Consider the following 27,741-nt stretch of genomic DNA (forward strand, 5'->3'; position numbering starts at 1 on the left):
CCCCAAGTACTTCTGTTATATATTTTCCCACTTGGTCCATTTTATGAAGTTCCTTGATGTCAGTGGGGCTTTTAAATAGCTGGAATAAAATTGCCAAAACCCTACTCTTAGGGGTTTTTTTCCATGCCATTGCTGAAGATATTTATAAAAATTCATCCCCACATGGAAGACTGAGCAATCACAGCCCTGACACCCCCATCCTGCTGCACACTAAGGCAGGAGTGAGATGTGGATGTAAACAGGGAAGGGATGACAGCACCAGGGACAGGCTTGGCCAGAGGAAATGGGAGACACAAAATCTGTTAGAATCACAGAATTACTGAATTATTTAAGTTGGAAAAGATCTCCCAGACCACCGAGTCCAACCCGTGATTGATCCCCACCTTGTCAGAGCACTGAGTGCCATGTCCAGTAATTCCATGGACACTTCCAGGGATGGAAACTCCACCACCTCCCTGGGCAGCCCATCCCAACTCCTGAGCACCCTTTCCATGAAGAAATTCCTCCTGGTGTCTAAATGTTAATAGGTTCGTCCATCACTTCTCCATCAGTCTCTTCATTGATTGGTTCAAGTGCTGAGGGAATAGAGGCTAAAGATCTCTCTTTTGGCATGAAATTATCCTCTCTCCACAAACAGGAGGACCTACAAGTTGCCCAGAGAGGAGGTGGAATCTCCCTCACTAGAGATATTCCAGAATTGTCTGGACACAATCCTGAGCAATGTCTTCTAGGATGAGTCTGCTTGAGCAGGAAGGTTGGGCCAAATGACTTCCAGTGGTGCCTTCCAACCTTTTCCATTCTGTGTTTCTGTGGTCTTTATCCTTAGGAAGGTCAGCAGACCAAAAACAACCTTTCCTTGGTCACTCACAGGGAGATGTGGCCTTGTCCTGAGCTTGGACACTGAGACTTGAACCAACAGGGTGGAGAGAAATGAAAACAAAACTTCAGTGTCCAAAACAGTCATGGGATCATTCTAGAAGGAAGCCTGGTGACACAAGAGTGACACTGTTGCTTATACAGACAGAAAAAAAAGCAAAAGAAAACAAACCAACCTTGCTGCCTAAAAAAATATACTTCAAGTTTCTACAGAAAAACATTTCCACTGGACACAAAAAGTCCAGAATTGAACCCAATCTGTCACTGTGTGGAGTGCCCGCTTCAGGTTTCACATCCTCCTCTGGTCAAGCTATTTCTAAGACAATATTCAGAGTAAACTACTTTGTGTAACAGACCTCGATAGGGCTGATCATAATTCTCTGAGAACTGGATTTTCACTGGAAAATAAAGTTATATAGGAAAGAGGACTTGTTACAGGAATTTACAGCAATATGGAATATTTTAAGCTTTTCCCCCTCACATTTCCCATTTGATATGGCCTCAAAGATGTCCTTGTTTATGCAAGACAGAGTATTTTAACTGGAAACATTTGGAGAGTCTCAAAATTATTAAATTATCTTGGTTATTAAGTAGCTTGTGACAACTTTCCTTGAATGGGAGACACAAAGTTCTACTCTCTGTTAAAGTGTCCCTTTGATTAAATCTCATCACCAGGCTCTTCATAGAATCATCAAAAGGTTTGTGTTGAAAGGGGACCTTGAAGATCCTCCTGTTCCAACCCCTCTGTCATGGGCAGGGACACCTTCCCTAGATTGTGACTGAAAATGCTCTGGCTTAAAAGAAAAAAAAAAGGCTTTCAGAAGTCTTAAGAGTTTGGCCCTTTGAAAAGTGAGAATAGTTGTGAACTCAGCATTTTTTATGAAATGTAAAACTGTTCCCATTGCCTGCAGTGAAAATACTTTTGATGAGAAGTCTACAAGAATAATGCTTCCTACCAAATATCCTTTCAAGAGAATGCCGGTTGTCCCAACAACAGCATCTTGAAAATTGTGCTATCTGGGGCTTTTTCATCTGTGGAAGATTTACAAAATGAAATGCCTGAGTTTCTTTCCATTCTGAGAAGTCAAGAGACAGAAAATCACATTATGGAGACAGAGCCATAAGGACAAGGACATTTGATTTAATGATCTTGGAGGTCTTTTCCAACCTCGATGATTCTGTGACATTGAAAGCAGTGAGGCAGCGACATCTTGAGGAAATCCCTGCTCACTCAACCCTTTGGTGGCACTCCAGGAGTTGTGGAATAAAGGATCTTAGGTTCTTGTCTTTCTTATTGATCCATTGTCTTATCTCAGTATTTCTCCTGTTAATATATCTTTAAATTCACCTTGAAAGAGCCCTTAAAGGAATTCAACTACTTTTTATGAATAATGACTCATATAAGGTCCTTCAAGCCTTTTTTCCAGCCCTCCATCCCCTCCGTCCATCTCACCATGGAGAATCAAGAGAAGACTAAGAAGAGAGTTAAAGATCCTGATGACCAGTCCTGATGGCTCAGCTTAGGCTCGCCACAGCCAGATGTTTCAACAGAATCAACAAAAAAACTCACTGACACAGTGAAGCAAATTCAGTGAGAGCCATCAAGGTGGTGGGGAAGTTGAATATGAGGGATGTGGAGAGAGATGGGGAGAAATTGGCATTATTCCATCTGAGGAAGAACATACTAAGGGATTTTATCCCCCCTAACAGTTCCTTGCCTTTCCAAAGGGATTTTGGGACCAGAAGAATTGATATCCAGACACGAAGCCACATCTGAGGTCCCCTCTATTCCTATCAGCTTTTCAAACATAGAGAAAGGGAAAGCTGAAGTGATACTTTGAAGAAACTTTTAACACTCATCCAGCAAGGAAAGACCACTCTGCCATGGTCATGCACTGCCCTTCTGAAGGGATTTGGGATACAGAGTTATGGAGTGGGAGGGCAAAAGGGAGCATCTAGAAGATGCAAGGGGACATGACCCCGGTGTGATTTGAACACACAGCCTTCTGATCTGGAGTCAGACGCGCTACCATTGCGCCACGAGGTCAGGGTGGAGCCTTCTCTGCTCAAATATCATTCTGGAATGTGGGGCATTCTTTGAGGGAATGGGAGTTTTACTTCACCTGGCAGAGGAGTGGCACCATTGTTGCCTGCCTTGCCTTGCAAAGCAAAATATTCTAGATATTTAGAATATCTAAACGAGATGCTTCAGAGGAAGAAGGCTAAAAATGGCCCCTGCCCAGAGCAGCCCTGCAGAGCTTCTCCCAGGAGACACACTCCTGGATGTGGTGTCTCCAGAGGGACAGAAAAAAGGGTGGCCCAGTGTTGGAACCCTGGTTACTAAGGATTCTAGACTTTCTGTGCTGTCAGGCACTGATCCCCAAGAGAACACTGCATTTGACCTGAAGCTGTGGAGAAAGCTTCCAAAATTTCCATAGAACTGGGATTATGGGTGTGGACTTTGAATAGAAGAGTGTAATATCACATAGTAGAAAACTTAGAGTTTAAAGTCCTAGAATATAGTAATATATATGAAACAAAATAGAAGTTTTAGAGCAGAAACTAGTCCTTCTTCTTCACCTTCTTCTTTTTAAGTTTGAGTAGTATTGTGTAATTGATTTTAAAAATTCTCATTGCAAGCCACAAGTAGTTAGTTATTAAGTCAAAAATAAAAATAATTTGTGCCATTCCTTAATTAAGCAGTTTATCCTTAAAAAAACCTTATATAGGGAGAGATACAACTCCATTTTTATTTTGTTAAAATAAAATACTGTAGAACTCACAGTTTGTAAAACTATAATATAGATAAGAACTAATAAACATCTGAGTCCAAACATGAAATTCCATCTCACGCATTTAAGCCCAGCCTTAACAAAAAAAGGGCAAAAACTCCACAGCTCAGCACCTCCCTGGGGACTGAAACCCCATTCACCTGGAAGATGTATGAAACCCATAATTCACAGGGAACAGGCCATAACCAAAGTGCAGGACAAAGCAGGGAGGTGTGGTGGGTGAGTAGGTGTCTGCTGCACTTTGCCTCATGAGGAAGCTGAAGGGAGGGAAGGCTTTCTCTGAAAAGAGGAAAGAGCTTCACAACTGCAGACTCAGTCGCTCCTGGGGGATCTGGACTTATCTCCATGTGATATTTCCCTGGAACACCAGTGTGGGCTGATACAGTCAATCAGGGGACTCCTGGAGTGTTTAAGGACAATAGTTCAGTGTAATATGATGGAAATAGAGAGAGGTTTCTGATGAACAGCATGACGAGTTTTTCTCAAGAAAAAAGTAAAAAAGAAGAGTCTGATACATCCCACCTCAGAGGCCAGGTGAGAATATTCCTGAAATGAAGGAAAAATGTGATGATGGCTGGAGACAGGGACCATGGACTTCCCAAGGGCAGAACACTCTGGGATGATACAATTCCTTCCTTGATGGCCGAATGGACACTGAGGAAAATCATTTCTCTTGGCTTTGGTTTCACCTCTGACAAGGTCTCCCAGACGTGTCCCTGCAGCAGGACACACACACAGAGCAGCTGAGCTCAATCCAAAGGCAAAGCAAAGGGCCAGGACCGGGCACTGAGCAGGTTGGGGTCAGGGGCTGGGGGTCCAGGGGACCCTTCACTGCTGGATGCTGAACTGGGTGTGCTTTGGGGTCTCTGTGGTAGGGGCAGAGGCTGTTCCACACAAGGAAGGACATGGCCAGCCTGGCAGGGACATGGGGGTGACCAGGGGACAGGGCCAGTGGCGCAATGGACAACGCGCCTGACTACGGATCAGGAGATTGCAGGTTCGACTCCTGCCTGGCTCAACACTTTTAGCCCAGGCAAATTCCTCCTGCTCCCTTCTCTCTGAGCACCTTCCTTCTCCCGACCATCATCCATCCTCCCTCAAGCTCCTCATGTCCTGTCCCACACTCCAAAAGGAGCAGGGATGGAGCCCACACCAGAGCCAGGGACGCCACAGCAAATCCCACAGCAAAATGCAGGTGCCTCCTGGCAATGCAGGTGCCTCCAGAACTGCTGTCCCACAGCCAGGACAGAGCCAGCACTCCCAGGATGTCCTGGCACCTCATGTGCCCTGGTACCAAGCCCCTTCCAAGGCTCACACTGGTCCTGCTGCCCTTTGTCAGTGCCTTGACAAATTCTGCTCTGGGAGCAGTGCCCTGCTCACAGCTTTGATGTCACAAAATTATATTCTTGTGATGGTGATATTGGAGAGATGGGAAAAAAAGCCTGGAAGGTTAAGGACGTCAGGAAGACAGCTGTCCCTTGTCACCTCCATCACCAGCTTCAGGGTGATCCAGGCAGGGCTTGAACCTGCAGACTCCTGATCCATAGTTGGATCTGTTCATTGAGAAACTGGCCCCAGCCTCTGATCCCACCTGCTGTCCTCACTTCAGGAACACCTGGATTTATTGGTGGTTAAAGGGAAGTGGCAGGATCTCACCTTGCTCCCACCTGCCCATTCCATTCAGCCTTGTCCTCCTCACCTGTGGTACCCCCGCTTCCACCACCCAGGAGAGGAGGTGCCTGTACTGAGCTCCAGGCTCAGCTCAGCTGCTCTGGAGGGTTGGAGGGCACATCTTGCCTTCCTATGGGATATGTGGTTAAACTTCCCAGGCTATATAGAACTCCCTGGAGTTGTGGTGCCCACTGGAGGGGAAAGCTTAGCCCAAGGCTGCCTCCTTCAAGCTCCAGCCTGGTGACAGAAATGGAGTCCACACCAGAACCAGGGGCACCACAGAAAATCCCACAGTGGAATGCAGGTGCCTCCAGAACGGCTGTCCCACAGCCAGGACAGGGCCAGCACTCCCAGGATGTCCTGACACTTGTGTGCTCTGGTCCCAGCCCCCTCCACAGGTCACCCTGGTCCTGCTGCCCTTTCTTGCCAAGTTCTCCATGTGACAGCAATGGTCTCAAAGTAGGAGAAGATCTCAGAGAAGCTTTGGAGTTTCCAGTCTTGGAGTTATTTAAAATTTGGCTACAACCTGATGTCAAAGACCATTGTGCTCTGAGCAGGGATTAGATCACCTGCTTCCCAGGGATCTCCTAAAATCTATTTTTACCTATACTTGATTAATTCTGTCACAAAGCCCACCCAGGGTTCCATGAGGGCCGGGCCAGTGGTGCAATGGACAACGCGCCTGACTACAGATCAGGAGATTGCAGGTTCGACTCCTGCCTGGCTTGCAATTTTCCTGCCCACAGCCTGGCTGTCACATTGATGGTGACATGGGACATCTTCCCCCATGGTGCCCTGCCTCTCCCTGGTGTTGTCCCTTCCTGCACAGCAAAACTTCCTCTCATCAGGGCAGGCTCTGACTGGACTTACTGGTGAAAAAAATTCTCTGTGAGATGGCAAATCACCAAGAGAGGAGCCCAGAGAGGCTGTACCCTCTACATCCTTGGAAATATCCAGAGTCTGAGCATGCAGTCCTCATCTGCATGTCAAAAATTAAGCAGAATTCTGGACTGGAGACCGCCATGTATCATTTCTACATGAATCACTGTTATTTGATGTAACATTCCCATTTCCATGTTCTTTTGTTGCTTCATCCCACATTTGCACACTCGTTCTGTCATCACTGTTTCGTACCTTCACTGTGTCTGTGGCTTGGGCCAGAAAGGTTGAAGTTTCCCATGTGTAGGAAAGCCCAGACTAATTGGCCATCAAGCAAGATCTCCTCGCTACAGCTCACGTGCCCACTCCTCTGTCACCAGGCTGGAGCAAGTGGAGATGGCCTTGGGCTAAGCTTTCCCCTCCAGTGGGCACCACAACTCCAGGGAGTTCTATATAGCCTGGGAAGTTTAACCACATATCCCATAGGAAGGCAAGATGTGCCCTCCAACCCTCCAGAGCAGCTGAGCTGAGCCTGGAGCTCAGTACAGGCACCTCCTCTCCTGGGTGGTGGAAGCGGGGGTACCACAGGTGAGGAGGACAAGGCTGAATGGAATGGGCAGGTGGGAGCAAGGTGAGATCCTGCCACTTCCCTTTAACCACCAATAAATCCAGGTGTTCCTGAAGTGAGGACAGCAGGTGGGATCAGAGGCTGGGGCCAGTTTCTCAATGAACAGATCCAACTATGGATCAGGAGTCTGCAGGTTCAAGCCCTGCCTGGATCACCCTGAAGCTGGTGATGGAGGTGACAAGGGACAGCTGTCTTCCTGACGTCCTTAACCTTCCAGGCTTTTTTTCCCATCTCTCCAATATCACCATCACAAGAATATAATTTTGTGACATCAAAGCTGTGAGCAGGGCACTGCTCCCAGAGCAGAATTTGTCAAGGCACTGACAAAGGGCAGCAGGACCAGTGTGAGCCTTGGAAGGGGCTTGGTACCAGGGCACATGAGGTGCCAGGACATCCTGGGAGTGCTGGCTCTGTCCTGGCTGTGGGACAGCAGTTCTGGAGGCACCTGCATTGCCAGGAGGCACCTGCATTTTGCTGTGGGATTTGCTGTGGCGTCCCTGGCTCTGGTGTGGGCTCCATCCCTGCTCCTTTTGGAGTGTGGGACAGGACATGAGGAGCTTGAGGGAGGATGGATGATGGTCGGGAGAAGGAAGGTGCTCAGAGAGAAGGGAGCAGGAGGAATTTGCCTGGGCTAAAAGTGTTGAGCCAGGCAGGAGTCGAACCTGCAATCTCCTGATCCGTAGTCAGGCGCGTTGTCCATTGCACCACTGGCCCTGTCCCCTGGTCACCCCCATGTCCCTGCCAGGCTGGCCATGTCCTTCCTTGTGTGGAACAGCCTCTGCCCCTACCACAGAGACCCCAAAGCACACCCAGTTCAGCATCCAGCAGTGAAGGGTCCCCTGGACCCCCAGCCCCTGACCCCAACCTGCTCAGTGCCCGGTCCTGGCCCTTTGCTTTGCCTTTGGATTGAGCTCAGCTGCTCTGTGTGTGTGTCCTGCTGCAGGGACACGTCTGGGAGACCTTGTCAGAGGTGAAACCAAAGCCAAGAGAAATGATTTTCCTCAGTGTCCACTTGACTACCAAAGAAATCATCTCTTCAAATAAATGTATTGTTTTGGTCTAGGATGGTCTGCATTTGGTAAATCCTTGGCCTTTCATTTTTTTCACATCTTTCTTCCATTGGGCACGGATAATTAGGGGTTGTTTCCACAGTGTTCAGGCAGAGCCCGAGCTGTGATTTCCCAGACTAGAGCTTTCCAGACAGTCTTTCTCAATATTCTTGAAAAAATTCTTTCCATGTTTTTCATCAGAAACTTGCCCTTTTCCCCATAATCCTACACAGTTTAATTGCTCTTGATTCCCCTCCAGACATCTCCAGATCCTTGGAGATATTCAGTCCCCTGGACTGACCCTACCACCCCGTGTTAACATGCCAGGGAAGCATGTCCAGCTCCTCCAGAATTGATTGAGACTGGAGTTAAAAAGTTTCCTGCATTTTTCTGAGGAAGGCATTAACTCCTTCTTGAGGTAAATTATGGCAGACACCCACCACAATGCAACCTCCCTGCTTGCATCCTGACCCATAATTTCCATCCAGCACAGCTCCCTGCTCATAGGAGAACTCTGGGCATCATGTTCCCCATATAGTCTAGTCCATGTCCCTACACCCTGAGTCCTGCCCCTCTGTCTTGGTTTGAACAGACAGGTGTCGGCTAAAGAAGGCAGGAGCCTTCCTTGAAATGGAAAATGCAAATCCCCTCCCTCTGAATTATCATAATTTTGAAATTAAGGGGCTCTCAGGCAAAGATATGGGAAGAGCAGTAACAGTTCTTTACTAGGAAAATTAAAAATACAAATGCAATAGTACAAAAAGAAAACAAACCACTGTCAGAGTCAGAATATGCCCTGACCCCCTGTGGGTCAGGATTTTGGCAGCAGTCCCACTAAATGGTGGTTGCAGCCCTCCAGCAGTGCCGGCTGTGGTTCTTTTGGAGCAGGGATCCTGTAGGAGGGTGGATTTTTCCTCTGAAGGTCCAGTGGTGCTGTAGATGGGCCTGGTCTTCCTCTGGGAATGCAGAGGAGAAGTAAGCTGCTCCTCTGGGATTCCACTGCAAAAGATTACCTGTGGTGTTCCAAACCTCAGATTATATCCAGGTAGGAATGCTTGGCTCCTCCCTCTGGGCAGAGCATCTGCCAATGGGATGATGTAATTTTAACAGCCATGCAGGGACACTCACTGGCCCATTGACAGAAGATATCTACTGAAGGGAGGATTGATTGTGTAAGAGAAAGAAAACTTCCCAACGAACAGAAGAAACTGTGCCACCTCTAACAGATGGAAATAGAATATACACCCCCAGGCTAAGATACCCTCCCACAGTACAGCCCCCCAGAAAAGCAGAGGGGCGTCAGTGGTGGCCCAGACTGACCCCGGTGTGATTTGAACACACAGCCTTCTGATCTGGAGTCAGACGCACTGCCCTTGCGCCACGAGGTCAGGGTGAAGGGGTCCAGGGGCCCCACATTGCCCCCTGGGAATGTCCTCTCCATGGGGACCACCCTGGGGTGTCCCTGCACCCCGGGAGCAGAGCTGTGGCTGTGGAGGGGCAGCCTGAGGGGAGGGCGGCTGCAGAGACCAGCCCAGGCTGCAGGATGGAGGTGTGGGGTGGGATGAGGGGAGCTACAGGGTCAGTGAGGGCTCAGGGATGCTCCAAGGGAGGGTGGTTGTGACAGTGTTCACAGGGGGCTTAGGATGAGGGAAGAGATAGAGATCTGACTCAGAAGGCTTAATTTATTATTTTATTATATATATTACATTAAAACTATACTAAAGGAATAGAAGAAAAGGTTTCATCTCAGAAGGCTAGCTAAGCTAAGAATAGAATAGAATAGAATAGAATAGAATAGAATAGAATAGAATAGAATAGAATAGTAACAAAGGCAGTTGCTTCAGACTCTGTCCAAGGTAGCTGAGCTGTGATTAGCCATTAATTATAAACATCTAAGATGGGCCAATCAAAGATCTTTCTGTTGACTTCTACAGCAACAGATAACTATTATTTACATTTTGTTCCTGAAGCCTCTCAGCTTCTCAAAAAGAAAAAATCCTAAAGAAAGCATTTTCAAGAAAAGATGTCTGTGACAGATGGTGGCTTGGGGGGGGAACACAGGACAGCCCAAGGTGGATTTTGGCTGTGAACTCAGAAATGGTTTTGGCTGTGGACTCAGACATGTTTTTGGTAGAGTGGAGCATCCATGGGCTCAGACTGGTCACAGCTCCTGATGTCCTGCCCCAGCCACAGCCCTGTGGTAGCTGGGAGAGGCACCTGGAGCTCCTGCAAGGAGGGCAGGATGCTCCCTTGTCCCCTTGTCCCACCACTGCAGCTGCCCAGTCCTTTCCCCATGGGTGCTTAAGGCAAAGCTGCCATGGACAACAGTATCAGAAAGGAGGTGAAGCCTTCCTTAGCCCTCTCCAACTCCATTCCCAGCTTCATTCCCACCCCATGGAGACATGCTGGAGACAGCCTGCTGGGTACCAGGGTGTCGGGAGAGGGGCAATACAGGCAGGGGCTGGGGCAGCAGTGCAATGGGCAAAGCACCAGGAAACTCCTCCCTGGCTCAGCCTAATCCTGGTAAGAGCAGAGCTGTCAGTATTGCTATAGTTACAGAGATTTCTGAAGTTGTAGAAATGTTATAAAATTCCATGAGGTTAGAAAATATTATAGTTAAATACTTATCCTGAATGTGACTCTCTCCAAAAGTTTGATTCGTCTCTAAAATTTGATGCCTGAAACCAAATCCCACCTCTGCTGTCCAAACATATTAATAATCACCATGCATTTACTCTGTGAATTACCACTGCTGAGGATGGAGCAAAGAGGTATTTCCTCTTGCTTTCACCTTTCCACCAGAGCAAATTCTGCGCCATGAGGTCCCTTCCTCCTCCAGCTCCTTTTCCCACAAGAGGGAGCCAGGAACCAGCTCATGGGCTCCATGAGCTGTAAATCAGGCTCGAGATTAATTTTGTTCAGTGAAGAATCCTCTATCCCAAGACCAAACTGGAAATTCAGCTTGTTTTCTTCCTGGAAATACAGTGTTTTTTCCTCCACAGCCCAAAGTTTTTGTCTGTTCAACCCCAATGGCTGCTATTAGATTTTTTTCCCCATATTTTTCCCTGCTGACCACCCCCAGTGGCACCTCTCCTCATTCATCCCACTCTGTCACTTGCTCTTCACAATGTTGTAAATAAAGTCACGTTTTCAGCCAGCTTCAGGACCACTTCAGCCCAACTGCAGTCAAATCCTGCTGATTTACATTGCTGTAACACAAATCTGGCTAAGCGCTTTGGGACAGCAGATGTTTCCCATAAATTTAGTGTCCCAGGTATTATTTTCAGAGCTATCCCATTACTGAAAACTTCAAAATGAATAAGTCTTCCCTTCTCATAAAAACTCCCTTACTCAAAGGGATGTGAGTCCCAGGCCAGATCAGCAAAACCCTACAGGGATGGGGACGCCACCAGTGCCCTGGGCAGCTGTGCCAGGGCTGGACAGAGGTTTCTGTGAAGGCATTGTTCCTAATTTCCAATCTAAACCTCCCCTGATGCAATTTGAGGTGCTCTGTCCCTTGTTTCTTGGGAGAAAATCCTGACCCACCCCTGGCTGTCCCCTCCTGTCAGGGAGTTGTGCAGAGCCACAAGGTCCCCCCTGAGCCTCCTTTTCTCCAGGCTGAGCCCCTTTCCCAGCTCCCTCAGCATCTTCTCACATTAGATCCTTAGACAAGGGGCAGAACTTCTACTGTGTGTGAACATTTATTTTGTGATCCATATAAAACATGTCTCTGACCTGGAATAACCTGGGAAAGTAACTCGGGAAAGGAGGAGAACAAAAAAAGAGCAAACAAAGTGCAGAGGCATCAAGGCAGACTGAGACAGTCCTTGAATTTCAAAGAGTTGGGTTTTTTACTGGGGTAATTTCTGATCCTAATTTGAAGGGGACTGTGATTGTATCAGCACTTGTGGTCTGATAGTGAGGACATGCTGGAAATGATGGGGAGGGATTTTGTATGTGAAATTACTGGGCAATCACTCCTCTTCCACTATTGTTAACACACTTAAGGTTTTAAATTTGTACTTCACCTCCCATGGAAATAAAATTTTAAAAGGCAAACATTTCCAGACCATCACTACAGAACAAGACCATATTTTTATGATTTAAAAAATAATTGCTGAGAAAGCTGAGTGTCTGCTCCAGTCTGACAAAGTACGACAGATCCTGTCACAGAGCTGACATGAATATCTCAGCTAGGATATCCTTGGATTCAGAGGGAACTCGAGCCAGCTGAAGGGTTCTTGTTGCAGCCTTTGTTTCATCCCTGTCCCTGGAGTACCTGGAAATGGACACAAACACCTCTCCTCATCCAGGACTTGATGGCACCTGCAAATTTGCAATGGAGAGCAAACAAAGAAAGCAGGGAGGCAGTCAGAGAACAATGCACATGGCCCAGGGGGAGGTTTTATTGTTGATATCAAGGCCGCTGGGTCAGAACAACATCAAAAAATACCTTGCACAGAAAGAGTCTGAAGTAAATGATGGAGGGAGAGCCTGAGCTGTCAGCTGCCACCTCCATGTGTCTGTTGGTATCATCCAAACTCTGTACAGACAAATGCAGAGGAAAACTCATTAATCTCACTTGTCACGTGCTCTTTGTGCACCTGCAAAGTTGAAGGTGCTGCTGGTGACACCTGAAAACTGATAATCTGCACCTCATGTATCATAGAAACATGCAGTGGCAGAAGGTTTTGGGATGAAAGGGATATGAAAAATCATCTCGTTCCAAGCCCCTGGCATGGACAGGAGAACTGTCCACTTTGTTTTTCTTCACAGAACCTTTCACAGGAAAAAAAACCCAATGATTTTATATGTTTGTGTACATTTAAAATGTACACACAAATTATCATTATAATTTATTTATTTATCTTGGGAACAGCTGTTGCATCACAGGACAAGCAGTAGGATCAGATATTCTCTGTTGTCCAGTGAAGCTGTGGCTGCTCCTGGATCCCTGGAAGTGTGCAAGGCCAGGTTGGATGGGGCTTGGAGTAACCTGGGATAGTGAAAGCTCTCCCTGCCCATGGCAGGGGGGTGGACTGGATGATCTCTAATGTCCTTTCCAACCCAAACTATTCTATTCCATGATGATTCTATGATATTCCAGCTGCCTTCTCTTCCCCCAAACAATGGTTAATTTCCTCCAGACTATCCATTACCAACCACATTGACATTTCAAGTTAATGATGCTCTCTGGGTGGACCCATATTGACAAGGGGCCCTCCCAGTGGTCAGGCAGGCAGGCAGAGCTATTTGTCCCCTTGTTTTTGTGCCCCTGAACCATTGTTCAGGTTTAGCCACATGCAGAGGTCAGGCTGTACCTGCTGCCTTCCCCTGCCAAGGTTCCCCAGACAGCCCCAGCTGTTCCCACTGCCCTATAAATGCCAGAGTGCTCCTTCCTCCCCTGCTCAAAGGTTCTGGCATTGTGGCCCTGTCTCCAGGCTGCAGCTGAGATCTTCCACCATGAAGCTCTTCTCCTGCCTCATGGCTCTCCTGCTTTTCCTCCTCCAGGCTGTTCCAGGTAAGGGCTAAGCCCCACGCTGGGGTTTGCCTGTGCAGGAGGCACAGCTCGCTTGTGTGGTGGTGCAGAACGTTCTCTTCAGCTCCTTTCCTTAGAGCAGCTCCCTTTATCTAAAAGCAGAAGTGAAAAGTTAACCTGTGGTGAGCAGGTGTCACACCAGAACCTCCCCACACAAGCTTCTGCCAGGTGTTGGGTCCTATGACTCTTTGAAATGTCTTTTGTGGCACTATTGGATGGTGGCGCCATGGAAATCACCTCCTCTTCTAACCCCTAGGTTACAAATTGTCCTCTCTGTGTAGGTAGAAGAGAGCAGAGGTGCTCCCTGGTATTGTTCAGGTTGAACTGCACCACTGACTTCATCTGTCTGAATATTCTTGTTTCCCCTTTCTCAGCACTTCTGCTGCACTGACTTATTTTCTGATTGTGTTTTTATCCTACCTGTTCTTCATGCTTAATGAAACTCCTCACTGTGGAGAAAGGCTTCCAGAGAAAGAAGGGACTGGGCAAACTGCTTGTTCATGTTAATTGAGCCAGATCCTGCTTTTGGGGGTTTTTAAAAGTCATAATTTTATATCCAGGGCATGTGATGACCTTGCATGTCCCTTGCATGTCCCTGCAGCACGGCAGTCACAGAACTCAGAAGCTTCCAAGACTGGGCTGTCCCTTCCCATTATAGCACAAATTGCCAGGATATGTTCAGAAAATTTCCATCAAATTTCCTCTGTATTTCACTCCAGCTGTACAAAAACCTTCCTTTAAATGCTCTGAGGTCCCATGAGTTCCTCCACCTTCTGGGTTTTGGGGGTATTTGTGTCAGATCCCTAACTGGGGTTTGTGGGGTTTCAGCAGGAGGAATGGAGATGAGAATGGACTGATCCTGCAGCACAACTGGGAATCCCATTCCCCCTCTGTTGGGAAGGATGAAAGTTTGACAAGAAAGTCTCACAGATATGCATGCTTGGCAGAAAGATTTTTGAATGTAGAATCTGACGAAGGAATAGAGATGGAAGCAAGTTTTGATATAGAAGAAAAGAATTGCTGAGTCTTCCTGGATAACCAAGGAGGCAAAATGTATGTTAGTTAGAAGGGTTTTCGTGACTTAGAGCAAAGGATAAACCCACCTCAAACAAGAAGATATTTTTACCAAGCAGAAAGATAGCACAGGCAAACAAGTCAGCAAATGTTGCAAGTAGAAAAAAGGTCTCAGAATTTTCCACTGCAAAAAAAACTGAAAAACAACTTCTAGCTTAATCTTTTAGTGACTGAAGAATAATAACATGAATATGGTAATTATAGTAGTTATGATAGGCTATAGGTAAAAGTTAAGGTATAGATTGCCTCTACTGTATTAAGATGCTCAGCAAAGAAAAGTATATAATGCAATGTAACCAAAACCAAAGGGTCTCCAGGCCTGCCTGCAGCTGGAGCTGACAGCTGTAGTTGTAGGCTCTGTCACCCACCACCCTGGACTGCTGTAACCTCTTGGAATAGAATAAACTGCATTTTGGAGAGCTCCTGGCTCTTACACCCCTATAGGTCTCGGCTTGCCCAGGGACACCTCTCGTTGTTTGGAATACCACGGCTACTGCTTCCACCTGAAATCCTGCCCGGAGCCCTTCGCTGCCTTTGGGACCTGCTATCGGCGCCGCAGGACCTGCTGTGTTGGTATGTGTGGGAACCTGTACAGGAGGGAAATTAATTAATTTGGGGGGAAAATGGCTGAACTCAGCCAAACAGACTTTGCCTCCAAATCACAGAATGGATTGGTTCAGAAGGAAGTTCAAAGTTCATTTCATTCCACCCCCTGCCATGGGCAGAGACACCTTCCACTATCCCAGGTTGCTCCAAGCCCGTCCAACCTGGCCCTGGACACTTCCAGGTGTGGGTCTAAGCCATCTCTTTCCATGTACAAAGAGGGACCTGTGTGTTCCTCCATTGACCTCAGTGTGGAGCCTTTGGGACTGGCCAAAATAAGCCAAAGCTCTACATCCAACTGGGGAGATAAAATAAAAGTTTTGGCCCATAGAGAGTTCTCTTTCTGTGGTAAATCTTCCTATGATTATCTGTTGGGGGACTGCTGGCTGCACCCACCCTGCTGTGCTTAATAGATGCCAACTGACCCTGTTACTTTATCTGAATCTTCCCAGAATTGCTTGTTTTTTGTGCTTCTCAATAGATAATCCTCAACATAAATCATCCATGAATATATACTTTAGAAACAACTGTGCTAATCCTGAAGTTCCTCATCAGGATTCCTGATCCAGCATCTTGGTCACAAGTGGATATTTCCTTGCAGTTAGTCTATGTGTGTAAAGTGACCACAACCACATCATTATATTATATTATATTATATTATATTATATTATATTATTTATATTATTTATATTATTTATATTATTTATATTATTTATATTATTTATATTATATTATATTATATTATATTATATTGTATTTATATTATCCTGGATTTTGTGAAATTGCAGCTCAGGATTTTTAGATTCAGGCATCCTTGTGTTTAAAAGACCTTACTGGATTTTTCTCCCCAGGTTAGGAATTCCTTCCATTTATTTTAAAACCTCACCCTTCACAATTTTATTAAGTACCACCTACTTGAAAGGTACTCATTCTGCATCCATCTTTTTCACAGCTTTACAATACCCCTGCCTCAGTTAATTCTTTTCCAAGCTGGTAGGTCACAAATTCCTTCTTTTACAGAAGTGCTGTGATAACCCCCAAAGTTCATCTTTGCTTTGGGAGACACAGTAAACACAACCTCCCGAAAATTTTTGTGTATGAGATGGTTTGGATGGCTGTGTCAGGTTTCCTGGTTTGACTCAACCCCTCTGAATTGCAGACACCACATCCAACTTCCACATCTGCCAGGATGAGGGGGGCCATTGCGTGCCCCCAGAAATCAGATGTCTGCAGAAGCAGGAGGGGCTCTGCCCTCGCAGGGGATGGAAGTGCTGCACAGAAGTGTGACAAGGACCTCGTGGGACTGCAGAAAACCATGGAAAGGAACAGCCAAGAAAGCAAACAAGTTTTATTCCGAGTGTTATAGACGTGCCTGCTGTTCTCAACATGCAAAGTGTGTAATTAACTAGAGGTGACATGTGTCTTTATGTAAAGAAGGCAATAAATGCTAAATAAACAGGTTTAACAGTTCATTTATTTATGGAAAGGGGCAAAATGTCTCTCTATTACACCCACATGCAGAATTGCACAAAAATTTGCTGTTGTATCCTTGGAAACTCCATCCCCTAATCCTTCTTACCAGCATAATCTTATTTATGTTTGATTTTACACTTGGATGCTTTAGAGGACTGAGGACACTTAATCACAGAATCATTGAGGTTGGAAAAGATCTCCAAGGTCTTCAAGTCCAACCTGTGACTGATTCCCATCTTGTCACACAGCCCAGAGCATTGTGTTCCATATCCTTGGACACTTCAGGGAGCAGCTGAGGGAGCTGGGAAGGGGCTCAGCCTGGAGAAAAGGAGGCTCAGGGGGGACCTTGTGGCTCTGCACAACTCCTGACAGGAGGGGACAGCCAGGGAGGGTCGGGCTCTGCTCCCAGGGAACAGGGACAGGAGGAGAGGAAATGGCCTCAAACTGCACCAGGGGAGGTTCAGGTTGGACATCAGGAGGAATTTCTGCATGGAAAGGGTGGTCAGGCATTAAAACAGGGTGCCCAGGGCTGTGATGGAGTCCCCATCCCTGAGGGATTTAAAAGATATAGATATGGCATCTGGGGACATGATTTAGTGGTGACTTGGGAGAGCTGGGGAATGGTTGGACTCGATGACCTTGGAGGCATTTTCCAATTTAAATGACTGTATTACTCTAATTACATTGTTCTGTTTGGGTATTTTTTAGGGAGAAAGGGGCTTTTAATTTTACTCCTTAGCCTGCTAGTTTGAGTTCACGGAGCAGTTTTATTGCCACAGCTGAAGGGACAGCAAACAGCAAGGCCATGCAGGGCAGCTGGAACATCACATTTTACAGCCAGAACTGCACACCCACCACAGATTTACCTCCATGAGGGGCACTGCTGAACTAACAGCTCTTCCAGCAGCACTGTGTGCTCATCACACTCAGGAACGAAGCCTCCCAAATTCCTTGGAAGCCAAAGCTGGGAAAAAAAACCAGCCAGGTTTCAGCTGGAGAAAATATTCACACGAGCTCAGATTAAAAATTAATCACTCCCAGCCTGCATCCTTCTTCTCCTTGCAGATCATCAGGACTCTTCCCTTGCAGGTTGCTTCTCTCCTCCCTGTCACTTCCAAGAGATTTTGCTCCAGGCAAAGAGCAGAGGATCTCCCTGAGTTTCTTCTTTTCCTGCTGGAATTCTACCAGCTGCCAAGGAGAGGAATCAGGAAAGCCAGTAACCAGTGAATGTGAAAAAAGTCAGCATTGTTTGGAGCAGCAGAGCTGGGTCAGAACGACACAAAAGGGTTTCTCAGCAGCAAATGTTACTTTGAGGACTGGAATATAATTAACTCCTGCCTACTCCTCCCCTCTTCCAGGATGCCATCCAGCATGCCAGCAGCACACAGAGGCTCCTGTGAAATGTCACTCCCAGCCCTGGGATTTTCCAGCAGAGCCAAAGGAATGGGGATCCTCGTGCTTGTTTTCATAGTCATGTCCCTGACCCAGCACGGTAAGACCAGGAAGGGCCTGGGGTGGTGAACAGGATATCTGGGAACAGGGATAATCTTTCTTTACTGTGTCATAGGTACTGAGGAAAGGTTTTTTGGGTGAGAGAGTGGGTGAGGTACTTTGGGAAAATTCATTATTTAATCCCTTGGGGGAATACAAAAAAATGAGCAGGGAGGAGGCTGTGAAAATGGGGCACACACTGAGTTAGGAGAAGCCCTGTGCTCTGGGAAAATGTTCCTGCCTTTTCTCAGGCTGCAGTTGCCTCCTTGGCAGGGAGAGGACAGCCCCTCTGACCTCCCATGCACAGCCTTTGCCAACATCCTGCAAAAACAACTCCATGATAAAACATTCCCTGAGGGAGGTTGGCTCAGCAGCTTGGGATTTCTAACAGGGATATCTGAACCTGTCCCTGGGTGTGCTCAAGGTGCCCAGGCTCTCTTGGCTGGCTGGGAACATGGAAAAAAGGAACCCCACTAATTTTATCCATGAATTTGCTGCTCCCTTGTCCAGGAGATGCCCATGGACCTGACAGCTGTAACCACCGAGGGGGCCTGTGCAGAGTGGGAAGCTGTGCTTCTGGTGAATACCTGGCTCAGTTCTGCTTTGAACCTGTCATTCTCTGCTGCAAAAATCTGTCACCTGCTGCCACAGAGAGCTGAAGGTTTCCAGAGGAGCCCCTGCAGCACATGGAGAGCTGCAGGCTCCACTGGCACGGCATGAGCAGCTGCTGGGAAGGAGATTTTGTGGTTTCTGTGGCTGTGGATTCACTCATGGACTCCTGAACACTTTGGTTTTGCTGTAACTTTTTAGGGAACATTGTGTGACAAGAACAAACTGGGGCCACTCATATCTGTGGTCCTTTGGGGACTCTTATTGTTATCTGACATGCCCAGGTGAAAAATTGCCTTTCTGCTTTACCTGAAACCAATAAACCTGAGGTTTAACAAAGCAGAAAGTGCCCACCTGTGAGTCAGCAACGCTGCCAGTGGTGGGATGGCACTGAGCAGGAGTGGCCACAGCATTCCTCACCTCCCAGGAACACCAGGGGGATTCTGTGCCTTTATTTCCCTTCCCAGACAAAAGAGCTGCAATGGGGAAAGTCGTTTTGGCATCACTTTTGGTGCAAAAGGCACCTGGTTTGACATAAAGGTGAGTGTGGTCTGTGCTTCTCAGGCAGGATCCACCCCCATCCACTTCTCTTTTCCAGGCTGTGCCAGGTTCTCAAGGCAGTCATGGAATCCCAGAATGGATTGGATTGGAAGGGACATTAAAGATCATCTCATTGCCATGGGCAGGGACACCTTCCACTATCCCAGGTTGCTCCAAGCCCTGTCCAGCCTGGCCTTGGACACTTCCAGGGATCCTGGGGCAGCCACAGCTTCTCTGGGCACCCTGTGCCAGGGCCTCTCCACCCTCACAGTGAACGATTTTTTTCCCTAAATCCCAGATTTACTTATTTTAAACATGGTGGGGAGGAGATCTGAAATCTGTGTCCTGACTGGCTACCCTCTCCAGACTGCAACTCCTTTCCCTTTTGGTCATCCAGCCCTAAGGAAATCAGTCTTTTTGTCCCTCACAGTTTTCTTCCTATGAGCTCCCTCTGCCTAAATTCATTTTCTGTCCAAATCCCCTCTCAGCCCTTCTGTGTCTTTTCAACACAAAATTCTGACACTTCCCTGCCTTTGTCAGCTCCTGGTCTCCCTTTCCAGGTAAAATATTTCTCTCTGGGTCAATAATTTCTGTGAAAGCAAGGAAACAATGATGTAATCAGAGAGCTGTGTCACCAGCTGAGGCGCTGGTCAGACAGAGCCAGGGAAAAGTCCTCTCTGGGAGATGAAATTCTTGTTCTGATGAATCAAACAGGAAAATTCCCTCTGACCTCAGCAGGGTCAGGCCCCACTGCCAGAGGGATGACAATTCATTCATCCAAGAGCCTCAGTTCATCCAAGAGCCTCCATTTATCCAAGAGTCTCCATTCACTGATGACCGGCCCAGTTACTCTCCTCGAGTCATCACTGGCACTCCAGTGATGCCAGTGCTCTCCTGCAGCTGGATGAACCCTCAGGAGAGCCAGACAACCCAGAGCAGGCTGTTGGATTGGGAATTGATTCTGAAAAGAGGGACAGAACTGAATCCAGAGGCAAATTACTGCCCGTGTCCTGCCCGTGCCTCTGACGCACGCGGATGGACGAGGACAGCACGGGGAGGGCTTGGGATCAAGGCACCTCTCCAAATCAGTTTATTTCTCACATTCATCCACAGAGTTCATTGTTCCAGCCCTGAAAAGAGGGACAGGGCTGAATCCAGAGGCAAATTCCTGCCCGTGTCCAGCCCATGCCTCTGACGCACAGGGATGGACGAGGACAGCACAGGAAGGGCTTGGGATCAAGGCACCTCTCCAAAGCAAACAGTTTATTTCTCACATTCATCCACGGGGTTCATTGTTCCTGGCCCTCATCTGGGAATGCTTAGCCATCCTGGTTACAGCCTGGTTTTCCAGGAAAGTGAGGAGTGGGCTCTTGCAGCTCACCTCTTGCAGGTTTCTCTCATAATCACTGGGCATCCTGACCCTGATGTGTTTCAGACCTACTGGCCAGTCCACCAGAAAAGGTGGAAAAGCTCAGTTTATAGGGAATATTGTCCCTCTGGTGCTAATGGGCATGCTCACAGTCATGATCCTGCTGTCCCACTGCTGTGTGTTCCCTTGTTTGCTGATCTGGATGGAAATAACCTTAAAAACCACCAAATCACAACCCAACAACAACAACAACAAAAAAACCCAAAAAAACAAAACAAAACAAAAACAAACAAACAAAAAACCCAAAAACCCCAAACAAACAAACAAACAAAAACCATACACACACACACACACACACACACACACACACACACACACACACACACAAAAAAAAACACATAAAAAACCCAGAAAAAAAAAACAAAAATCCATCATTATTTCTGCCCAATGGATAAGATGAACTGAATTCCCTTCCAGTCTCACAGAGAGGGAGGAGAGAGAAACCACCAAGGACAGGGTGGATGAATGGCACTTCCAGACTTTGTAAAACTCTTTCTTGATGTAGTTTCTTTACCCCTGAACTCACCTGGGCAAAGCAGCCAGCTCAGCTCATGGGGAGTTGTCACTATATGAATGAAACAACACAACACGGACACACTGCTGTTCTTAAGGTAAAAAGGGAAGTTCATTTTCTGACTCTAACATTTATAGATTTCCAAAAGTGACAGTGGATTGGAAGGTGACAGTGCCACCTCTCCAATGACACTGGACAAACCAACAGCCCATCAAATTTCTCCTCCTCCATAAAAGAATGCAAAACAATAAGCTATTAACAGAAAGTGTGTGAGAAAGTTTGTTACAAGAATGTAAACTTCAGAGTGCTTAGAAAATCTTAAAAAATCAGGGTGACAGGGAGTTGCTTGAACAGCAGCATGAGCTGCTTTGGTGTAAGTGTATCACAGGGAATGCTGCTCAGATTAATCAAACCCTAGCTGGAGTACCCTGTAACCCTGGGGAGGAGGAAGAATCATAAAATCATCACAGAATCCCAGGATGGTTTGGGTTGGAAGGGACCTTAAAGATCATCCAGTTCCCACACCCTGCCATTTAGTAAGAAATTATTGATTGAGCTTTGAACTCCAGCTGTCTGTGCCTGATAGAGAAAAGGGTTCTTTAGTACTACCTCAGCACACCTATACCTAAAGAAGATGCAAAAATCATCCAGACATTTTGGGATGTTTATTTGGGATCTCTGCAGCCACACAGAGGCAGGACAGAGCTCTACCCTCGTGCCAGCTCTGTCAGCCAGCACAACCCTCCTGCATAACTGGGGATTTCAGTCCATCAAAGCATGGCATGAATTCCCTCAGCAGGATTTGTTTGCTGTTCCCACGCAATAGGCCAGTGTTTGTTTGGCAGAGAGAGCCAAATCCTCCTCTCCTGCCCTAAAAACGTCCCTGCGATGTGCAGTCAGGAGCAGGATGGGGCTGGGTGGGCTCCTGCTTGGGGAAGCTGAGGTGCCACAGCCGTGGGCAGCCCCTTGGATCCAGGGTGTCCCTCACATCCCTGCCACACAAACCAGTGCAACCCCCTGCGTGCCCAGATCTTCCTACATAAAGAGAAAAGGGGTCACATTCCAACATTCCACCCTCTCACCTGGAGCTCTTCCCAGTCCTGTGGGGTGAAAGGAATCACCTGAGCACAGCCCAGCTCCAGGGTATGCTGGGGAGATAAGACAGGCCACGATACTGAGGCTGCTCCTACACGAGTAAACCAAATCACATGAGGCTCAGAAGTCAATGGCTGCTCAAATGTGCTGCCAGAAAATGAACTGTTTTCCCCTCTGTTCCTTGGCACGGTTTGGAGGTGGGCACATGCCAGGAATGATCAAAAATTCACACCTGGATGTGGCCCTGCACTGGAAAGGAGAAGTTGTTTGCACAAGGTGTGCTCTGGCCATTTTCTGTGGGGCAAAAACCATAATTTCTTGCAGTGTCCAGCTCTGGGGCCTCTACTTGAGACAGACATGGACCTGTTGAAGAGAGTTCTGAGAAGGCCATGAAGAGTGTCTGGAAAGAGAGCCATGGAGGGTTTCTGGGCTAGGGCTGAGCCCAGATCTGAGCCCAGAGCTGAGCCCACAATAATTTCTTCACAGGTTGAATTGCAGGGTTCTATCAGTGCTTGCTTGTTTGGCAAAATGCTGTCAGTGGGATTGGGCGTAGGAGGTGGCATCACAAGCTGGCAAAAGGGTTTATTCACTTCAGGAATTGCTCCTGCTGGCAAAACCTTATCCCAGTTTGCATTTAAAATAAGAACTTATCCCAGATGCATTTAAAAATCAGCCTGCTCAGGTCCCGGCCTGAAGGCAATGAAGTCAGTGGAAACATCCCTCCCATTTGGGGCCAGGGAGCAGATATAGATTGATTCAGCTCCTCCCAGCCCCAAAACCTCTCAAGCACCCAGGAGCCCATTCCTGTTCCACGTGTCTGAGCACAGATCAGCCTTTGTGCATGGTGAGCTCTGAGAAAAGACATCTGCTGGCAGGTTGGGGAGCAGGGGAGGCTGGGAGGCTGCTGGGCCAGCCCCAGTGGGCTCACCAGAGGCTGGGGCCAACACAGCAGCAGGACCATGCCAAGGGGAGCCAGACCAGCTGTTGTACAAGCAGTTGCCCATGGGACAGAAGTTTCCTGCCCCTGATTTCTGGAGGAAATCTGGTTTTTGTTGGTATTGGATAGTCCTGGATTTCTTTCCCAAGGCATGTTCTGCAGCGTAGTGGTGCAGAGGATGCAGCCTGGTCCCCATGGAGCCTGCAGCATCCAAACAGCTCCAGGCACAAATCCCCCTCTGCAGTGGTGCTGCTCCCAGCACGGGAGAGCAGCTGAGCTGGAGACAAACAAACACCTGGACCTTTGCCATCCAACATTGGGAACACCGTGGCCACGTGGTACCCTGGCCCCATGCTCCACATCCTCTCTGGAGAGCACCAAACCATCTGCACACACATGTTCAGACACTGTATGTCACACACTCAGAGCAGGACACTCACAGGAGCATCCACACATTCCTTCCTGCTTGGACTGCAGCTCAAGGACTGCTGTCTCCTTTCTGCTGGATGAGCTCTGCCCAAATTCTTTGCTTTGGAGCTTCTTCCCTGAGAGGGTGGGGAGGCCCTGGCAGAGGTTACGCAGAGAAGCTGTGGCTGTCTCTGGATCCCTGGAAGTGCCCAGGGCCAGATTGGACAGGGCTTGGAGCAGCCTGAGATAGTGGAAGGTGTCCCTGCCCATGGCAGGGGGTGGAACTGGATGGGCTTTTAGGTCCCTTCCAACTCAAACCATTCTATGATTCCAAAATTCCACAAAATCCCACTGCACCATCTCTCAAATTGGAGATGCCAATCCTCAGAGGCACAGGGTGGGCTATTGCCTTTTCCAGAAACTCACACACATCCCTGCATCCAGCTCTCCCCCAGGTGTGTTCCAAAGTCCATCTCCCTTCCCAGGCTATGCCTGGCCAGTTTGCAGCTCACCCTTCCTAAGAGCTCGGTGTTCCCTACTCCAAAGTCCAGCTGGTGAAGGCCCCTTTATCTGCACTGTTTGACGAAGGTGATCCTTGTTCTGTTCAAGCAGCCTGAAGGACATGGGGTTTGCATTATCCAGCACCCCCTGGCATCCAGTCTGCAAAGAAAAATCCATTGAGGCGACTTCTGAAGGGAAAAGGGAAGACTTGGTGATGGCCTCCGCTGCATCACTACTGTAGGAAAAACCTTTATAAAGTTTCTATTTCCTCTTCCTCCATTTGTTCTTGGCTGGGGGACATTCCTGTTCATTGTTTGCTTTGTGTTGTTTTCCCAAGTTGAAATGCAGGTCTCACCTCTACTGATTTCCTGGAACTGACCTGGAGAACTGGTACAAACCTGAGAGCCTGCCAGGATCCCTGGGAGAGCTATAATCCACCTGCTTTCCTAATGTATTGCAGGGAGGTATCCCAGCTTTCCCCTTGAATGAGTACATAAATGAATAAAATATTAAATTGCCTTTTTTTTCTTGGCAGCTGTAAACAAAACCTTGGCAAGCATCCTCTCTGCAGCCTGTAAGTTGGGAAATTGAAGCAGATCCATGATTTCTTTAAGGATCCCATTATTTTCAAGCCAGCTCTGTGTGTTGGGGAGTGGAGGAGACTCTGGATTTTTTCATACTTGACTGTGTCAGTGCTAAACACAGAGAGTGAGAGCTGGAAATATAAAAAAAAAAAAAAAAAACCACAAAACCAAATCATAACACAACATTTTGATACTGCAAACACTTGGACTGGATTTTAACATCACATGCTCAAGCCTACACACGCAGAGCCAGACTGGGTCAGTCCCAACATCCTGTCTCCAGCAGCAAGCAGTAGCAGCCTCCCCAGTGCTCAGTGTAATTGTCAACAAAACCCTGATTTCCCCCCTCACTTTTTGGTCTTTTTCCCTCTATTTTTTTTCCTTTATTTTCCCTTTCTGTCTGTAACACGATGTGACTGAGAGCAGGCAGACCCCGTGCAACTGTTTGCCGTCATGTTGAAATGCACCTGAGGTTGACAAAGTTCCCTCCACTCCAGGAAAATTACACAACCCTCTCCCTGGCCTCTATAAATCCAGAATTTCCCTATTATTCCTCTCTTTAGGGCCCTTCACTCCTCCTGGGGGTGGAACCTCCACCCACACCGAGCCATGAGGGTTCTCCAGCTGCTCCTGGCAGTCCTTGTCGTTCTCCTCCTCCAGGGCACTCCGGGTAAGGACAAAATCCTCACAGGGCTTCCTGCAGGACTGTGGAGAGAGAAAAGGCAGGTTCCGGCTCTTCTGAGGTAGAAGAGGACAAGACAGGGCCCCCAGGTCAAGGCTGAGCTAACTCGTGGTTCCAAGGAAAAAATTTCTCCTGGGATGGTTCTCCATGAAGTTCCTGGAGGCAGCTGTCCTGAGTTCATGGATTGTGCATCCCCTCTTCTCTGCACCCTCAAAACTCACCCAGAAATGCTGAGCCTAAGCCAGGAACCTGAGCTTTGCTCCTGACCAGGATAAAAGCCTCATCCTCCACCAAACAAGGAGAATCCCATTAAATTCTCCATGAGTGGAATACAGGTGTGGCAAATGCAGGAAGATGCAAGTGTGGCCAGAAGCTTGAGGGAGGTGATTTTCACCCTCTGATCTGCTCTGGTAAGATCCCACCTGCAAAGCTGCCTCTAGATTTGGGATCCCCAGCATCAGAATCTGATGGGGCAAGTCCAGAGGAGGCCACAGAGATGCTCCAAGGGCTGGAGCCCCTCTGCTCTGGAACCAGGCTGGAAGAGCTGGGGGTGCTCACCTGGAGAAAGCTCCAGGAAGAACTTAGAGCCCCTTTCAGAGCCTAAAGGGGCTCCAGGAGAACTGGAGAGGGACTGGGGATAAGGGCTTGGAGGGACAGGACAAGGGGGAATGGTCTTAAGCTGAAGGAGGGTAGGTGTAAATTAGATATTGGGAAGGAATTCTTGGCTGTGAGGGTGGTGAGGCCCTAGCACAGGTTGCCCAAAGAGGGTGTGGACTCTCCATCCCTGGAAGTATTCAGAGCAAGGTTGGATGGGGCTTGGATCAGCCTGGGATAGTGGGAGGTGTCCCTGCCCATGGCAGGAGGTTGGAAGTAGATGGTCTTTAATGTCCATTCCAACACAAATCATTCTGTGTATCTTTGATTCTATAAAATCAAAACTATCTTTCAGGGGGAAAAGAAGAAGGAAAGGCAGATAATTTTTGTTTGTTTGTTTGTTTGTTTTCTTCTGGGATTCTGGTTTGATAGAAATTTATTCCATGACTTGGCATTTTTTGCTGTCTGTTTGTATACATGTCAGAGATTTGGGTTTCATTCAGGTGTAAGGTCACTCTGATCTTAGCAGGACTTTGGTGATATACTTTTGCAGAAGGCAAACCTGATAACAAAGAAGAGGATAATTACTTGCTTAGCCTGCTTATCTTGTCATTTATGTAACCCAAGTCCTGGGGACAACGAAGGGAGAGAGAAGGGTTTGCCCACCCCACTGGTGGTGGTGGACCCTCCAGAACCCCCAAATTTGGTGTTTCTGCTGTGTCTAAAGAGAAGCAGCACATGCCTTTTTAATCAAAACAAAAGCAAAAGATTTGAAAAACCCAAGCAAACAAAAACCCCAAAACACCAAGCCAAAAAACCTCAAAAGGAAACAACAGGTAAAACAAGTGGTCCAAAAGGCCCTCCTCTGTCTTTTGATGCTGTCCAGCCTCACCTAACTCACCCAACCTGACACAGCCAACCCAAACCTGGCTGTCTCTCCCAGGCCAGTCTTTAGGAGACTCCCAGTGCTTGCTGGATGGAGAAGCTCCTCCCAAGCACATCTGATCATCACCATGGAACCACCTGAATTTCCCTGCTGCCAGCTGAGAGCATCCCATTGCTCAGCCACCAGCACCAGTGGAGTTCCCAGTAGGTTTTAGAGCTCTGAGTAGGTTCCAGCTCTCCTCACCAGGTGTCCTCTCCTCTTTCCCCAGCAGCCAGAGGCCTTTCAGACACGCAGCAGTGCAGGAACAGCCGTGGCCACTGCCGGAGGCTGTGCTTCCACATGGAGCGCTGGGAAGGGAGCTGCAGCAGCGGCCGCCTGCGCTGCTGCCGGTGACAGCGGCCACCCCAGGAGGCTGTGACAGCCCCAGGAGAGCCAGCACAGCGATCCTGCAGCCAGAACTGTACACAGAGCCTGCCCTCAGGCACCTCCACGTGCAGCTCGGTTTGTCCGCCACCAATAAACCTCTGGGTTTGCTGTGTCCTGCTGGATCCGTGTTTCCCCCTCAGATGGAGCTCCCTGCCTGGCACTCAGGGGTTGATGGTGCTGGAGGTACACTGGGGGATCCAGATTGTCTGCACAAAGGTGGCAGATGTGGTGTGTGACTGTGTTCACAGGGGTCTTAGGATGAGGGAAGAGACGAGGATCTGACTCCATGTTTCAGAAGGCTTGATTTATTATTTTATTATATATATTATATTAAAACTATACTAAAAGAATAGAAGAAAGGATTTCATCAGAAGGCTGGCTAAGAATAGAAAAAGAAGGAATGATAACAAAGGGTCTGTCTTGGACTCTCTGTCCGAGCCAGCTGACTGTGATTGGCCATT

The 27,741-nt window shown here is 47.8% G+C and overlaps 2 protein-coding genes and 5 non-coding genes across 7 annotated transcripts; 4 read left to right on the forward strand and 3 right to left on the reverse strand.

The window, feature by feature from the left end:
- Nucleotides 1–2,851: 2,851 nt before the first annotated feature.
- Nucleotides 2,852–2,923, reverse strand: TRNAW-CCA (transfer RNA tryptophan (anticodon CCA)). The gene has a single exon. It is a non-coding gene; the product is annotated as a tRNA-Trp (tRNA).
- Nucleotides 2,924–4,613: 1,690 nt separating this feature from the next.
- Nucleotides 4,614–4,686, forward strand: TRNAR-ACG (transfer RNA arginine (anticodon ACG)). The gene has a single exon. It is a non-coding gene; the product is annotated as a tRNA-Arg (tRNA).
- A 1,308-nt stretch (nucleotides 4,687–5,994) lies between these two features.
- TRNAC-ACA (transfer RNA cysteine (anticodon ACA)) lies at nucleotides 5,995–6,067 on the forward strand. The gene has a single exon. It is a non-coding gene; the product is annotated as a tRNA-Cys (tRNA).
- A 1,420-nt stretch (nucleotides 6,068–7,487) lies between these two features.
- On the reverse strand, nucleotides 7,488–7,560 carry TRNAR-ACG (transfer RNA arginine (anticodon ACG)). Its single transcript has one exon. It is a non-coding gene; the product is annotated as a tRNA-Arg (tRNA).
- A 1,651-nt stretch (nucleotides 7,561–9,211) lies between these two features.
- On the reverse strand, nucleotides 9,212–9,283 carry TRNAW-CCA (transfer RNA tryptophan (anticodon CCA)). The gene has a single exon. It is a non-coding gene; the product is annotated as a tRNA-Trp (tRNA).
- A 4,075-nt stretch (nucleotides 9,284–13,358) lies between these two features.
- LOC131556297 (gallinacin-11-like) lies at nucleotides 13,359–16,398 on the forward strand. The gene is made up of 3 exons (XM_058802774.1): nucleotides 13,359–13,416; nucleotides 14,953–15,081; nucleotides 16,271–16,398. Exons 1-3 carry the CDS (start codon nucleotides 13,359–13,361, stop codon nucleotides 16,396–16,398), a joined length of 315 nt encoding a protein of 104 aa, XP_058658757.1.
- Nucleotides 16,399–25,301: 8,903 nt separating this feature from the next.
- On the forward strand, nucleotides 25,302–27,392 carry LOC131556252 (gallinacin-13-like). The gene is made up of 2 exons (XM_058802721.1): nucleotides 25,302–25,362; nucleotides 27,126–27,392. The coding sequence occupies exons 1-2, from the start codon at nucleotides 25,302–25,304 to the stop codon at nucleotides 27,245–27,247; spliced, it is 183 nt and encodes a 60-aa protein (XP_058658704.1). The 3' UTR covers nucleotides 27,248–27,392.
- The last annotated feature ends 349 nt before the right edge of the window (nucleotides 27,393–27,741 follow it).

Source organism: Ammospiza caudacuta, chromosome 3, assembly GCF_027887145.1.
Source record: "Ammospiza caudacuta isolate bAmmCau1 chromosome 3, bAmmCau1.pri, whole genome shotgun sequence".
Classification (NCBI taxonomy): domain Eukaryota; kingdom Metazoa; phylum Chordata; class Aves; order Passeriformes; family Passerellidae; genus Ammospiza; species Ammospiza caudacuta.

Excerpts from the sequence above, each read along its gene's own strand:
- LOC131556297 (XM_058802774.1), top strand. The coding sequence starts at position 13,359 with ATGAAGCTCTTCTCCTGCCTCATGGCTCTCCTGCTTTTCCTCCTCCAG. Across the intron at positions 13,417-14,952 it reads CCTCCTCCAGGCTGTTCCAG|GTCTCGGCTTGCCCAGGGAC; the intron begins GTAAGGGCTAAG and ends ACACCCCTATAG. Across the intron at positions 15,082-16,270 it reads CCGCAGGACCTGCTGTGTTG|ACACCACATCCAACTTCCAC; the intron begins GTATGTGTGGGA and ends TCTGAATTGCAG.
- LOC131556252 (XM_058802721.1), top strand. The coding sequence starts at position 25,302 with ATGAGGGTTCTCCAGCTGCTCCTGGCAGTCCTTGTCGTTCTCCTCCTC. Across the intron at positions 25,363-27,125 it reads CCTCCTCCAGGGCACTCCGG|CCAGAGGCCTTTCAGACACG; the intron begins GTAAGGACAAAA and ends TTTCCCCAGCAG.